Below are 15,815 nucleotides of genomic sequence, written 5' to 3'. Positions count from 1 at the left end.
TGTATTGGGAATAGCATGAGGCTTTGAATCCTCAAAGTGGGGTACTTCATCCAGCAAGACTGCACCTCCTAAACCTATGCAAACAGCACCAGCAACTGAGGATAAGTATTCAATGTTAGGTGTGCTGAGCACAGCCCACAACACATGAGCTGGGAACTTAGCTCATCATTACAGCATAGATCATTTCTCGATCTAATACCCAGAATGCTCTACCCTTAACCCAAGACTAGACATCCCCACAACTGGTCTACAGGCTTGTCCCCCTTGCCTCTGCTTGCCCTGCACAGTTCCCTAGCCTCCTCCCTTCTACTGAGTGACCAGCTCTGCAAGAACTAATGCCTCTTGTGCTGAGTAATTGGCAGCAGGAAATGCCCACTCTATAAAAGGAAGCAGATGAGTAAGACACTCACAGGCAACCTGGACAACAGAAGGGGTCAGCTGGGCTCTCCCGGGCTTTGGAATCCAGCTGGGATTTGGATTTGCTGCTGGCTGAGGGTCAAGGGTGTAGAGAGGGAAGGCGAGACCATGTGGTGGCTGTCCCCAGCTCTGCTTCTTCTCGGTTTCCCAGGTATGTTCAGCTAGGGTCTGGAGGCTTGGGGCTGCAGGTGCAGAGCAGGAGGCAGAGGTCTCTGTCCTGGGTTTGAGGAGAGCTGCTGCCTTCAGGGAAATGAAGCTCTGCAGTTTCATTCAGCAAGAAGACCCTCGGTTCTTTATCACGCCAGGCATGTGTTGGACCTGGGAACGTGAAGGGAAAGGGGAAATGGGGATGGCCATTAAAGAGATCCAAGATGCTCTGATGGGTGGCACGTGCTTTAGAATAAGAATTAACAGCAGGAATAAGCACGACAGAAGAGGAGGGAGGGAGGTGCTAGCCCGAGGGGCTAGAGAAAGCCCCTCGTGGATCTGCTCCTTCCATGTCCCAGAAGGAGGCAGATCTTCACAGCCCTTGCAGCAAGCAGAACAGGCACTCCACTGATAAAGCATGGCTTGGGGAAAGGGCCACAGGCTTGAGAGGATGGTACACCCACACAGAGGGAGCACTCAGTAGGTAGGATACTGAGGGGGACACTGTCTAAATGTGAGTTTGGAAATGCAAAAGGTAAAATGATGACTGGCAGTTGTAGATGCCTGCATGACCTAGCTTGCATTTGAGTTCTAGGCCCCCAGCCGCCAGCTCTCTAAATCTCAGCACCGGCTTTCCTAGAGGCCAAGCAGGACAGCAGTAAGCTGTGCATGGCTTGCACACTTGCTCGTGCGCACGCACGCACGCGCGTGCGCGCACACACACACACACACACACACACACACACACACACACACGCCAACCTTCACTAGAACACACAAAGGCACACATCTACACACAGTCACACACCACGGTCATCTGCTCACCCACACTCACACTCTTCAGATGCCACACACTGAGACTGCTCACAGAAGGGATTTTTATTGTAATTTTATTATGTGTAGGGGTGTTCTGCCTGAGTGTCTGTAAGCCCATCATGTGAGTACCTGGTGCCTGTAGAAACCAGAAAGAAGTTACTCCTCCCCTGGAACAGGAGTTATGGACGGTTGCAAATTACCATATTGGAGCTCAGAATGGAGCCTGGGTTCTCCGGTAGAGCAGCCAGTGCTCTTCACCACTGAACCATCTCTCTAGCCCTCCACTCAGCCCCCTTTTGTGATACAGGGTCTCATTGTGTGGCCCTGACTGACCTAGAACTCGCTCTGTAGACCAGGCTGACTTCAAACTCACAGAGATCCTCCTGCCTCTGCCACCGCATGCTGGGGTTAAAGGCGTGCGCCACTATACCTACCTTGTTAGGTAACTTTAAAAAATACTCTAATAATGACTTGCTTTGGACATCTCTCCTGTCACTGTTGGGATGTTGCTCTTTACTTTATAACTATGCTATTGCTGTAACCAAACTTCCCAGTCTAATTCCCTATTAATGCCCTTTGAGTTTTCTGGGTGTTTACTGTTACATCAGTAGTGAGGCGACTGCCCCACACTCCACTGTCTGTAATCATCCTACAGCTAGAATGATTGTGTGCATGACCACTTTAGTGGTACCCACCATGAACTAGAAACTGAGCAAGATCCTGGGGTTGGGGAGGGAGAGAGGAAACTCAGCACCTCTGTGCTTTGGGAGTGAGAAACTTATCAAGGGTGTTAGGAAAAGATACGGGTGCCTGAAATGAAGTAGTCAGGCTCCAGATGAAAGGTCAGGGGGCCCACAGGAGGCAGCAGCTCCAAGAAGAGGATAATTGGAAAGGAACCCGGACTGGAGGAAATGTGGAGGATGACAGGACAAGGTTCTCCAGGCAGGACTAAGTCCACAGCCTTAACAGGGCACACTGGAGTCAGGTGGCTCCCACAGGAGCAAGGACTGACACTAATGAGAAACTAAAACCAGTTTGCAATAAGACATCCATGCCAGAAATGAAGCTGACATGCTGGTGCAGCTGAGGGGGCAGAGGAGTAGGTGGTATGCTGGGTGCAGCTGAGAGGGCAGGGGAGTAGCTGGTATGCTGGGAGCAGCTGAGGGGGCAGGGGAGTAGCTGGTATGCTGGGTGCAGCTGAGGGGGCAGGGGAGTAGCTGGTATGCTGGGTGCAGCTGAGAGGGCAGGGGAGTAGCTGGTATGTTGGGAGCAGCTGAGGAGGAGACAGGATCAGTCTGGTCCTAGCAACAATCTGAACTGGGAGAAGGATGCACTGGATCTTTCTGAATGCCACTACTGCGATCCAGGTGCCAGCCAAGGGTCGTCTCTGACCACACAGCCGGATGTCCAGCATTAGATGGTTACGTGAGGTTTATAGCAGCCAGTGTCTGATGGAAAGAAGCATGGAAGCAGTGCAGAAAGGAAAGTGAGGCTCAGCGAGTAACTTAGCTAGGGTTTCTCAACAATGCTGTGGAGATGTGTCCATCGGCTGGCAAAGCTCACACTCTCCCTGCTCTGTCATAATGCCCCATGGGCTGTGGCGGCAGAGATGCAAAGATGATGGCTCAGACTGGCATTTCCAGGGTGGAGTTGGCTAAACTGATAGCCGATCACTTGCGGAGGGAAGGAGAGGAGAGATCCAAGTAGATGCTAATTCTCCAATTAGACTCCTAGTGGAGTGAGCTCAGGGCTTACAAAGTTGTCTGGCTGAGTCCTTCATGCATCTCCTGTGGCTGCTATAACAAGTAACCACAAATTCAGTGGCCCAGAACAACACAACTTCATCTCACTGTTCCAAAATCAAGAGTTCAAAATGGTCTCACTAGCCAAAGTAAAGGTTGTGTTCCTTCCGGAGCTCTGGAAAAAGGATCCGTTTCCTGGCTTCATCCAAAAGCCCCCTGCATCTGGTGGCCCACGGCTTCTCTTCCTCTTCAAGGCCAGCAGCAAGCCATTTCCATCCCAAGCCATTTCAGCACTCATTCATCAGGACACATAGAACAATCCAGGACAATCTTGCCTCAATGTCCCTAGTTAACCCTGTAAGTGCCTTTATTCTTTTTTAAACTGCAGACAGGACTATGCACATTGAAGGGTCTTTCTCTTTTGTTATTTTTTCTGGTGTGTGCGTGTGCTCTGGTGCTTGTGTGGAGGTCAGAGGACAACTTCACAGAGCCGGTTTTCTCCTCCTGCCTCTGCAGGGGTTGCAGGGATTGGACTCCAGTTTCCAAGTTTGTGCCACAAGCGCTTTACCCTGTATCCATCTCGCTAACCTCCCTTTTTCCATGTGAGGGCACATAGTAACAGGTCGGGTATTAGAATGCCAGAGTCAGCACTTAGTAGGCAGAGGTAGGCATATGTCTATGAGTTCAAGGCCACCCTGGACTATGTAGATGTATTGCAGTGATTCTCAACCCATTTGGTGATGGAACAACTCTTTCCAAGGGGCTGCCTAAGACCATTGGAAAACTCAGATATTAGAAACAAAATTACAGTTATGATAGTGCAACGAAAATAATTTTGTGGTTGGGGTTCACCATCACATGAGGAATTGATTAAAGGGTTGAAGCAATAGGAAGGTTGAGAATCACTGATGTAGTGAGTTCCAAGCTTGCCAGAGCTACCTGGTAAGATCCTGTCTTAAAAAAAAAAAAAAAAAAAAGAGTCAACAGTCTGTGAAGAAGGGTTATTCTGTCAACCATAGATGCAAACCTCAAATACAAACTAAATTAGCGCTATGGAGAACCAGCCAACTGTGCAAACCCTCCCCACTCACAGAGACCAGAGTCTATGGCTGAGAGACGGTCAAGAAAGAGCTCCAATGCAGCTTTCTGTCTCTTTGTCTGCTTCTGGGTGCCTGAGAACAGGGGTCACTGTAAGGAAAGAGTGTATCTGTGTTTAGTCAACATCATTCGAGTCACTCCACACACCAGCAGGATATACACTCCACACAGACACTCTCCAGTCTATTTTGGCCTCTGGTTCCTCTGCCTGCTGTTAGAGAGAGGAAGCAGAATGGGCTCTGTGGAAGAGAGGGTGGGATATGGCGGGTGATGGTCTAAAACCAAGGAGAGCATTGGGGCTTCAAGTGTCACTCGGAAGTCATCAGATTGTAGGCATTAATTAGAACCACAGACATGGGGCATTCCCTCTGTGGAGGCAAGAAGGCTAGAGAGAGGGTCCTGGGTGTGCTGCTTCATGGTCAGATTAGAGTTACCTAGGAGACACACATCTGGGTATTCCTGTGAGGGTCTTTCCAGGGACTTGCATGAGGAGGGAAGACGATCCTGAATGTGGGTAGCACCATGCCATGGGGTGGGAGTCCGGGCTGAATATTTTCTTTTCATGAGAAAGCCAGCTGCACACCAGCATCCACCTCTGCTTGCTGATGGCAGATGTGATGTGACCGGTCACCTCATATTCCCACCATGATGGATGCAGCTCTTACACTGAGAACCAGAACTGAAAAGCAAAACCAAAACCCTGTTTCCTCTGTTAGGTTGCTTTCAGGCATTTTTGTCACAGCTAGGAGGAAAGCAACTCACACCCTCACACCCTACATTTCCCTAGTTCACGTAGAACCAGTGCACAATGGCTGGCAAGAGTTGGTTTGAGACATATCTGAGCTCCATGCTCACTGACAGCTTGATGTCAGTCACAGTGGGGACATTTACAGCACAGAGATTTGGCAGGTATTACTAAGATAGCAGGATGTTACCTAGATAGAAGTTTGTTAAGTATTTCCCAGCATGCCCACTGGATCCGGAGAGAGAGGAAAGGAAAAGGTCAGAGAGTGGAATTGTCAGAAAAGGAGGTGATCAGATAACAGAGGACACTGGAAATGTGACAAGAAATCAGAAGTGGCCCATGATGCAAGAGGCCTGGGGAGATGGAGTCTGGAGAGGCCTGGGCAGGGCCATGCAGGGTTTAATAGCAAACTGGACCTCAGAGGAAACAGATATGAGGATCCAAGTGGGTCATGGTGGCTGGAGTGACCAGGACCCTTATCTAATCCTTTGGACACTGGGTTTAGAGGAGCGGGATCCATATCCTCCCATTCTGTTTTCCAGGCTGTTTCTCCATCCAAGGTCCAGCATTGGTGAGGGGCCCAGAGAATGGATCAGTGACCATTCGATGTCGCTATAGCTCAAGGTGGCGAACGTACAACAAGTGGTGGTGCCGAGGAGCAGACTGGATCACCTGCAGGGTCCTCATTCGAACCAAGGGGTCAGAGGAAGAAAAGAAGAGTGGCCGGTTGTCCATCAGGGACAACTGGAGGGATAACTCACTCCTGGTTACCATGGAGATGCTTACGCAAAACGACACAGACACTTACTGGTGTGGTATTGAAAAATTTGGGACTGACCGTGGGACCAGAGTTAAAGTGACCGTTTACTCAGGTAAGCATTTTCCCAGGGGCACCACAAGGCTCTGGTGCTGGGGCTAAAAAGACTAAAAAGAAAGCCCTGGGAGTCTGGAAGACAGACAGACTGGGACAGGGTGGTGACAGAAGTAAGGAAGAATAGAAGCCCAACATTTTTTTTATCAATGCCAGCCCCTGAGGTCCCTCCAAGGAACCCAGCTGCCATGTGTCCTGACTGGCAGATTTTGGTGTGGGGCTGGGACTTAGACATCTCCCTCTGGGACCCATGGCCCAGCCCTGCTGCCCTGCTGTCCTGGAGTCACACAGCCCTGGGAACTCACAGGCTTCCACTGGAGTCTCAGATGCCTGGAGAAGTCCTCAGCACAGCAAGCTGAGAAGTTTCCAGTTTTCTAGAACTTGTACCCTTCAGTTGTTGTTACATGGGACTGTGGGTGTGAGCTAAGGCATTGTGGGGGAGGGCCCCTGTGTTGAAGCCCAGGCCTAGCCAATCCACAGTGATTCTGGCCCCTTTGGAGGGCTTGAACTTTCCGGGTGACCACTTCTGCTTTTTCTGACTACAGAAGAAGAAGCATGGGGTAAGGATAGAACCAGGCTTGCAAGTGTTTAGTAAATGCTTTAAAGAAAAATGGGCTTTGGCTATTAAAATCAGAATCAGAGTCACTCCTGGTTCTCCTGGCTTCTCTCTGCCTCAGCCTCAATGAGGGACTCCGGGATCTCTCATTGATGCCTGAAAAACAGCCCTTCCCACTTCCACCCAAGTAGTCATGCTCAAATCTTCCTCAGCCCAAAGGCCACGCCGGCTCCTGAGAAGGCATGGGATGACAGGGCTGAAACCAGTGAGAGAGATGTGGAAGTTGCCTCCTAGGGAAAGTGAGGTACAAAAAAGGTCACTCCCCAAAAAGATTTCCCCGGTGTGTGTGGGGGAGGGGAGCTGAGATTTGTGGAGACAGAAAGGGTTTGAATAAGATGTAAGCAGGGGCAGTGGTGGCACACACAGGAGGCAGAGGCAGGTGGATCTCTGTGAGTTCGAGGCCAGCCTGGTCTACAGAGCGAGTGCCAGGACAGCCTCCAAAGCAATACAGAGAAACCCTGTCTCGAAAAACAAAAACAAAACAAAAAGAAGAAGAAGAAGAAGAAGAAGAAGAAGAAGAAGAAGAAGAAGAAGACAAAAACAAAAACAAAAAAACAAACAAAACAAACTAGTTTTGGGGACTAGAGAGATGGCTCAGAGGTAGAGCACTGCCTGTTCTTCCAAAGGTCTTGAGTTCAATTCCCAGCAACCACATGGTGGCTCACAACCATCTGTAATGAGATCTGGTGCCCTCTTCTGGCCTTCAGGCATACATGCAGGCAGAACATAAATAAATAAACTTAAAGTAAAAAACAACTTTTTTTTTTTGGGTTTTTTTTTTTTTTTCGAGACAGGGTTTCTCTGTCTCTGTGTAGCTTTGGAGCCTATCCTGGCACTCACTCTGGAGACCAGGCTGGCCTCAAACTCAGAGATACGCCTGCCTCTGCCTCCCGAGTGCTGGGATTATAGGTGTGTGCCACCAATGCCCAGCAAAAAAAAAAAAAAAAAAAACCTTTTTAAAAGACATGTAAACAGAAGAACTGCTCCATGCTGAACTTTCCGTGTCCAGGGGGACTGGGGACACCAGGCTGCATGCCGACTGTGACTTCCTCAAGGAAGCTGCCCAGAGTTCTGCTCAGTGTGATTAATGCCCAGAAAGAGCAAGGTAGTGGTGGCACATGCCATTACATTAATCCCAGCACTCAGGAGGCAGAGGCAGCAGGATCTCTGTGAGTTCAAGACCAGCCTGATCTACAAGAGGGAGTTCCAGGACAGCCTCCAAGGCCACAGAGAAACCCTGTCTCAAAAAAATTAAAAATAAATAAAAATAAAACCCAGAAACAAGGGCTTGCTGGGTCAAGAGCTAGCCCAAAGGATGAGTGTAAGCCAGGGACACTCATGTCCAGCTGGACTCAGGAATCCATGACCCAGCCACCCACCAGAAGACACACCATTGTTTCCTCACTGTAATATTTCCTTCCTCATAGTCATTCATGGTTTAACTAACGTGTGCCTTCTTGCTCAGCAACCTCCAGGAGTCCCTCTGTCCCTAGCCACTAGAAACTTGTTTCTGAGGTCGTCTGTCCTCAGAAAGGAACAAAGAGACTGTGGTGTGTGTCCTCCTCCAGAATACACTACAGTCTTTCCTCCTTAATTTCTATATCTATATGTATGTTTTTGTTAATGTCTCCTACTAATAAAAATGATGGAGAAAGAGACTGTATCAAAGAGATGAGGCCCCCTAGTCCAGGGAAAGAAAGGTCTCCTGATGTGCTGGACCATTTTTATGTCTTGGCACAAGCTAGAATCACTGGAGAAGATGGAGCCTCAATTGAGAAAATGCCTCCATGATATCCGGCTGTGGGCGAGCCTGTATGGCATTTTCTTAATTAGTGATTGATGGGGGATGGCCCATCTTATTGGGGGTGGTGCCATTTCTGGGCTGGTGGTCCTGGGTTCTACAAGAAAGCAGGATGAGTGTCTGGAAAAATGGCTCAGCAGATAAGAGCATTGGTGGCTCTTCCAGAGGACCCAGGTTCAATTCCCATCACTTACTTGGCAGCTCACAACTGTCTGTAACTCCGGTTCCAGGGATCCAATGCTCTCACACAGACACACACACACACGCAAAACACCAATGCACATAAAATTTTTAAAAAGAAAAGAAACTTTAAAGAAGAAAACAAAACATTTTAAGAAGAAAGAAAGGAAGAAATCAGGCTGAGCAAGCCATGGTGAGCAAGCACCCTTCCGTGGCCTCTGCATCAGCTCCTGCCTCTAGGTTCCTGCCTTGCTTGAGTTCCTGTCCTGGTTTCCTTCAGCAATGGACTGGGATGTGGAAGCGTGAGCTGAATAAACCCTATCTTCCCCAGTTTGTTTTGGTCTTGGTGTTTCATCACAGCAATAATAACCCTGACTAAGACACCCAGTGAGAGCTGGTTGGCTGGGTTGCCATTGTGAACCTTCTATGAACCACCTCCAGTCTGTTCCATAGCCTATGACCATCTTTGCTTATGTCTAGTAGGAAAAGATAGCATGTCTTCTAATGGACTTTCCACTATGTCCACCATGGACAGCAGTGCATACATGATGTCTTCTGACTTGCACAACAGGTGAGTCCTGAGGTCCTTTCTCCTTCCTCTACACAGGTCCCTCCTACGGGGATGCCAGGCCCATCTTCTGTCACCAGATGCCAATGATTGTCATAGCCAAGGCCACCTCTGTCCCTGGTACTTCCCACCCACCATGGTCCCATTCCAGCCCCACCAGAAAACTGCTCTGTAGAGCTGTCCATGACTACCCAGTCCTGGTGGCATTGTGGCAGCCAAGAGGAGAGACGTTCCCACAGGGTCCCAGTCTCATCATGGAAGCAGGGCAGGGAGAGAGATTTGCCAACTTGGAGCCAATGTGAGGACAGAGTAAGCAAACACAACCCAGATATGGAGAACTCTAGGTTTCTGCTGAGATGAGGGAGACTACGGGAAAGGAGAACCCCAGAAGACGAAATTAGGACAGAGGGACAGGCCACACACTGAGGAGCCCTCATGGTTGGGGTGGACCTTGGGGAAGTTCCCTGGGGGATCTTCCAAGTTGGATGTGGGCCTTCAGTTTCAGCCTGTGATGAGCTGGTTATTGACTTCCCAGTGTTGTTGGGGTGGGGCAGAATGGGCGCAAAGGCAAGGGACCCTGATGGCTGTGTCTTCCTCACAGGACCCACTACATACTCCTGATGTTTGTGAAGGTGCCTGTCTTGCTCATCTTGGCTGGTGTTGTCCTCTGGCTAAAGGGGTCAACTCAGAAGGTCTCTGAGGAACAGTGGAAACATACCCTCTGCAGCAATTTGGACTCTGAACTTCTGATCAAAGACATTGCTCCTTAGACTGATTTGTAAGCAGAGCTTTCCCGTGCTGGACTCTCACTCCAGAGACCACACCATGGAAGAAACATCTTTAAGTCCTCAATGGGGAGTGACTGAGGCTGGTGCCCAGAGGGCTTGGCGGGGCACGATCTCCACTCTGCACACCATGGGGCCGCTGCTCAGCACTCTCCCCCCTGAGGCGTCATCAGACCTGAAGTACCAATATGTCGCTCCCCCATACATCCTCACCTGCCCTATCCCATCTACCCACCATGGTCAGCCCTGGGTGAGAACTGCTGGAATGGAGCCCAAGCTGCAGAAAGACAGCTGTGTGTCCCCTGCTGAAAAAGCTCGTGCAGAGCCTGAGACAAAAGCACGAAGAAGCAGAAGGGCATGCTAGATCTCTATGCTGTGACTCTGTCAAAGAGAGCTCAGGGAGGGTGGAACAGGCAGACGTCCATCCCCTGTCTGTCCTGGACACTGAGCCCACCCCTAGCATGCACTTCTGAGGAAAGGTGAGGGGTAAAACCTGGCTGACAGGCCCAGGGTCTGGAGTGTAGAGAACTCAGACATCCATGACTTGGCCATGGGAGCTGGGGCTACATTTCCCAGCAGGTGTGTTTTGCTCCAGGGCCAGGGGCAGAAGGCCACACACCCTTAAACAGAGCTACACAGACTCATGGCATGCTGGTTTTAACCAAAGGTTAGCCAGGGAGAGTAGCAGAGAGAGCCATGCATCTCTTGATCTGATTCTCCCCATGGCCTGCACTGCAACATCCGCTCTGCAGAGGAAGTCTGGGTTATGGTAGCTCGTCAGAGTCACTGCCAACAGCACTAGCCAGGAAGGTGGAGACAGTGAGAATTGTCCCTTATCGTAGGGTTCTTCTGCTTTTAACTGTGGTGGGGGTGGAAAGCCTAACATGCCTTTTTCATGAAGTTTCCAACACACAGCACAGAACTGGCATGCACATTGCAAAGGCAGCAAATCTCTAGAACATTCAGACTCAGACTCTAAGCCCCACTGGGCAAAACCTCCACCCCACGAGGCCCTGGCTCATTTCACTCCCCCCCCCAAGAATTTTGCTAATGCACCTGGGTGGAACCATGAAGCGTTTGCTGTTCTGGGGTTGCTTTATTTTAGTTAGCATCAGGTCCTCAAGGATCCTCCATCTTCTAGCAGATGACAGAACTCCATTGTGGTAAATGCTGAGTAATATCCCACAGTGGGGATATGCGACTTGTTCACCAATAGACCCTTTGGCTGTTGTTACCTTGGCCTTTGTGGACAATGAGTCTGGGCGTGTTGGTATCGAGCTGAGATGCTGTCTTCAGTTTTCTTGGATATGGTCCTGATGGTTAATCTTGACTGTCGATTTGGCTGTGAGACACGCCTCTCAGCTTTTCTATGAATGCGCTTCCAAGGAGGTTTAACTGGGGAGAGATGGCCCACCCTGGCGTGGGCACTCACCGTCCCATAGCCTGGGGTCTCAGATGGAATAAAAATGAGGAAGGGTAGAAATCTCTCTCTCTCTCTCCTTCCCGAGGATGAAGTGTGGCTACGCAGCTCATGATCTGGCCACTACAGCTGCATCTACTCCTGCCGCCATGCCCTCCCCAACATGATGGACTGTAGCCCTTCAAACTGTGAGCCAAAATAAATCCTCATTCCCTCAAGTTGTTGTCGTCACGAATTTGTCACAGCATTGAGACAAGCAGCTAGCATGTGTACCCAAGAGTACTATTGCTGGGCCATGTGGCAATGCTCTTTGTCATTTTTTTGAATGATCTCTAGATCATTTTCCATAATGGCTGCACTATTTTAAGTTCCCACCAATAGGATGTAAACATCCCAATTTCTCCATATCCTTCATCTGCATTCATTGTCTTTTGTCTGCTTATTTTTTGTTTTGTTTTGTTTTTTGCAGATTTTTTTATTTGAATTAGAAACAAAATTGTTTTACATATCAATCCCAGTTCCCTCTCCCTCCCCTCCTCCTGTACCACCCCCCCCACTAAAACCCTACCTATCACATATCCTTTCTGCTCCCCAGGGAGGGTGAGGCCTTCCATATCCTTTGGGATAGGGCCTAGGCCCACCCCTCCTCCCCCGTGTGTCTTGGCTCAGGGAGTATCCCTCTATGTGGAATGGGCTCCAAAAGTCCACACCTATGCTAGGGATAAGTACTGATCTACTACAGGAGGCCCCCTAGATTTCTGAGGTCTCCTCACTGACACCCACATTCCTGGCGTCTGGATCAGTCCCATGCTGGTTTCCCAGATATCAGTCTGGGGACCAAGAGCTCCCTGTTGCTCAGGTCAGCTGTTTCTGTGGGTTTCACCAGCCTGGTCTGGACCCCTTTGCTCATCACTCATCCTTCTCTGCAATTGGATTCCAGTTCAGTTCAGTGATTAGTTGTGGGTGTCTGCTTCTACTTCCACCAGCTGCTGGATGAAGGCTATATATAGGATGGCATATTGAAGGGACCAGCTGCCCCTTTCAGCAGCCATAACAGCCGAATTCGCACTTGTCTGACCTTGTCTTAGTCACTAAGAGATCAGACACCTGCCTCGTGGCAAGGAACCAATCAGAAGTTAGCTGGTGGTGCTATGCTTTATGGCTCTGGGTGTGCTTTACGGACAAGTGCACAGCAATCACGTGCAGAGCATAGCAACCACCCAGGGAGGGCCTATGGGCCATAACAACCAGTTGACCAATCAACACAGGGCAAACCTTCCAAGCCTGGAGGCACACCAATCCTGAGCCTGTGCGTACCCCTAGACACTCCCCTTGTGCTGCCCTGTAAGATCTCTATGCAGACTCTTTGAGCTGTCTTTTCTAGCCATCTGCCATGGCGGGTGGATGAGAGACCCGAGCTAACATGGGGTTAGCTCGTTAAACAACAATAAAGCCTCATGCAGTTTGCATCAAGTTTCTGCCTCCGCATGGTGATTGGGGTGGCCGCTGTTCTGGGCTGAGATCCTGGAGGCCTGAGCTTCTGGGGGTCTTGCAATATAAGTCAGTCATCAATCTCATTATCGGGGAAGAGCATTTAAGGTTGCTTAGATTGTTAGTTGGTGTCATCTTTGTAGATCTCCAGACATTTACCTAGTGCCTGATTTCTCTGTTAACCTAAAATGTCTCCCTCTATTATGGTATCTCCTTTCTTGTTTTCTTCTATTCTTCCCCCGACTCAACCTTTCTGCTCCCTCATGTCCTCCTTACCCCTCCTCTTCTCCCTTCTCATTCTCCTAGCTCCTCCCAGCCCCCATGCTCCCAATTTGTTCAGGAGATCTTGTCCCTTTCCCCTTCTCCAGGGGACCATGTATGTCTCTCTTAGGGTCCTCCTTGTTTACTAGCTTCTCTGGCAGTGTGGATTGTAGGCTGGTAATCCTTTACTCTATGTCTAAAATCCACATATGAGTGAGTACATACCATGTTTGTCTTTTTGTGACTGGGTTACCTCACTCAGAATAGTTTCTTCTAGTTCCATCCATTTTCCTGAAAATTTCAAGATTCCATTGTTTCTTCTGCTGAGTAGTACTCCATTGCGTAAATGTACCACATTTTCTCTATCCATTCTTCAGTTGAGGGGCATCTAGGATGCTTCCAGGTTCTGAACACCTGATTTTTGACAAAGAAGCTAAATTTATACGATGGAATAAAGAAAGCATCTTCAACAAATGGTGCTGGCATAACTGGATGCTGGCATGTAGAAGACTGCAGATAGATCCATGTCTATCGCCATGCACAAAACTTAAGTCCAAATGGATCAAAGACCTCAACATAAATCCAGCCACACTGAACCTATTAGAAGACAAAGTGGGAAATACCCTTGAATTAATTGGTACAGGAGACCACTTCCTGAACATTACACCAGTAGCATAGACATTGAGATCAACAATTGATAAATGGGACCTCCTGAAACTGAGAAGCTTCTGTAAGGCAAAGGACACAGTCAGCAAGACAAAATGTCAGCCTACAGACTGGGAAAAGATATTCATCAACCCCATATCTGACAGAGGGCTGATTTCCAAAATATACAAAGAACTCAAGAAGCTAGTCTCCAAAACACCAAACAATCCAATTAAAAAGTGGGGTACAGAACTAAATAGACAATTCTCAATAGAGGAATCTAAAATGGCTGAAAGATACATAAGAAAGTGTTCAACAGCCATCAGGGAAATGCAAATCAAAACAACTCTGAGATACCATCTTACTCCTGTCAGAATGGCCAAAATCATAAACACCAATGACAGCTTATGCTAGAGAGGATGTGGAGAAAGGGGAACACTCCTCCACTGCTGGTGGGAGTGTCAACTTGTACAGCCACTTTGGAAATCAGTATGGTGACTCCTCAGGAAAATGGGAATCAGTCTACTAGAAGATCCAGCAATTCCACTCTTAGGCATAAACCCAAAAGAAGCACATTCATACAACAAGGTCATCTGTTCAACAATGTTCATAGCAGCACTACTTGTCTGCTTATTTTTTTATTTTATATTATTATTATTATTATTATTATTATTATTATTAGTTTTTCGAGACAGGGTTTCTCTGTGTAGCTTTGGAGCCTATCCTGGCACTCACTCTGGAGACCAGGCTGGCCTCAAACTCACAGAGATCCATCTGCCTCTACCTCTCGAGTGCTGGGATTAAAGGCGTACGCCACTGACACCTGGCTTGTCTGCTTATTTTTATCACAGCTATTCTCCAGGTATTTTAATTAATATTTTCCTGATAATTGGAGATGTTGGGCATCATGCCACATTCTTACTTATTCAAGTCCTCTGCGCACCCCCACCCAGAGTTCTTTTATAAAAACTGAAACTTCTATTCTTTAATTATGTGATTCTCTGTGTGGCTTTGTGTCTATGAGTGCAGTGCTTTTAAAGGCCATAAAAGAGCATCAGATTCCCTGGGGCTAGAATGACAGATGGCAGTGAGCTGCCTGGTGTAGGTGCTGGGAATCCAACTTGGGTCCTCTGCAAGAGCAATGGGTTCTAGTAACTGCTGATCTGTTGCTCCAACTCCTTTCTGTCCACTTTTTAGCCTCATCATTTCTCTATATATTCCAGATATAATGTCTCTTCAAATATATTATTTTCAAACATTCTCTCCCATTCTATGACTATTCTTATACTCTATTGGGAGTGAGGCTCTTTTTGTCAAATATGGAGAGAATGGATGATTTATGGCAGGGGGAAAAACATGACTTAAAACAACCTGGCTGCAAGAAGTAGGTAGAGAATTTCACTTTTTATAAGAAGATTATAGTGGCCAGGCGTGGTGGCACTCTGCAGGCAGAGGCAGGTGGATCTCTGAGTTCGAGGCCAGCCTGGTTACAAAGCTACACAGAGAAACCCTGTCTCAAAAGACCAAAAAAATAAAAAATAAAAAATCCCAGCACTCAGGAGGCAGAGGCAGGCTCTATGAGTTCCAGGCCAGCCTGGTCTACAGAGTGAGTTCCAGAACAGCAAGGACTATCTATACAGAGAAACCCTGTCTTGAAAAGAACAGAAAAAAAGAAAAGAAGGTCAAACCATATATACCTGCATATAAAATAGACTGTCGAATACCAAACTATCAATGTTATTTTTGTTAAGTTCCCTTTACTTTTGTGGATTTGTTTATTTATACTAAGGTCTCACATATCCCAGGCTGCCCTTGAATTTACCATGTAGCTGAGGATGACCTTGAACTCACGATCTTCCTGCCTCCGCCTCACAACTGCTGGAATTACAGTATGTAACTTCACAGGCATTTTTATGTGGTTCTGGGGATCCAACTCAGGCAAACAATCTACCAACTAAGCTACATCCCAACCTGTTTTCCAATTAAAGTTTAAAATCTTTTTTTAAATTTTTTTCACATATGTGTGCAAGGTATTGTCACATCCATGCCCACCACGGTCTCTCCTCCTCATCTCAATCTTGCTAACCCCCTCTTCTCGTCCAGTCCCCCTACTTCCAGGGCTGTGTGTCACAGGGCTGTGTGTTCTCAATTGCAACATTCTTTCCAACCATTAACTATGTAAAGATACATAGTTACATTTGTTTCTGTTGTG

The 15,815-nt window shown here is 48.1% G+C and overlaps 1 protein-coding gene across 1 annotated transcript; it reads left to right on the top strand.

The window, feature by feature from the left end:
• Positions 1-525: 525 nt before the first annotated feature.
• Positions 526-9,771, top strand: Cd300lb (CD300 molecule like family member b). The gene is made up of 4 exons (XM_035448166.1): positions 526-568; positions 5,508-5,837; positions 8,917-9,004; positions 9,603-9,771. Exons 1-4 carry the CDS (start codon positions 526-528, stop codon positions 9,769-9,771), a joined length of 630 nt encoding a protein of 209 aa, XP_035304057.1.
• Positions 9,772-15,815: the final 6,044 nt, after the last annotated feature.

The sequence above is a fragment of the Cricetulus griseus genome, chromosome 7 (assembly GCF_003668045.3).
Source record: "Cricetulus griseus strain 17A/GY chromosome 7, alternate assembly CriGri-PICRH-1.0, whole genome shotgun sequence".
Taxonomy (NCBI): Eukaryota; Metazoa; Chordata; class Mammalia; order Rodentia; family Cricetidae; genus Cricetulus; species Cricetulus griseus.
This window is presented reverse-complemented; position numbering and strand designations above follow the sequence as displayed.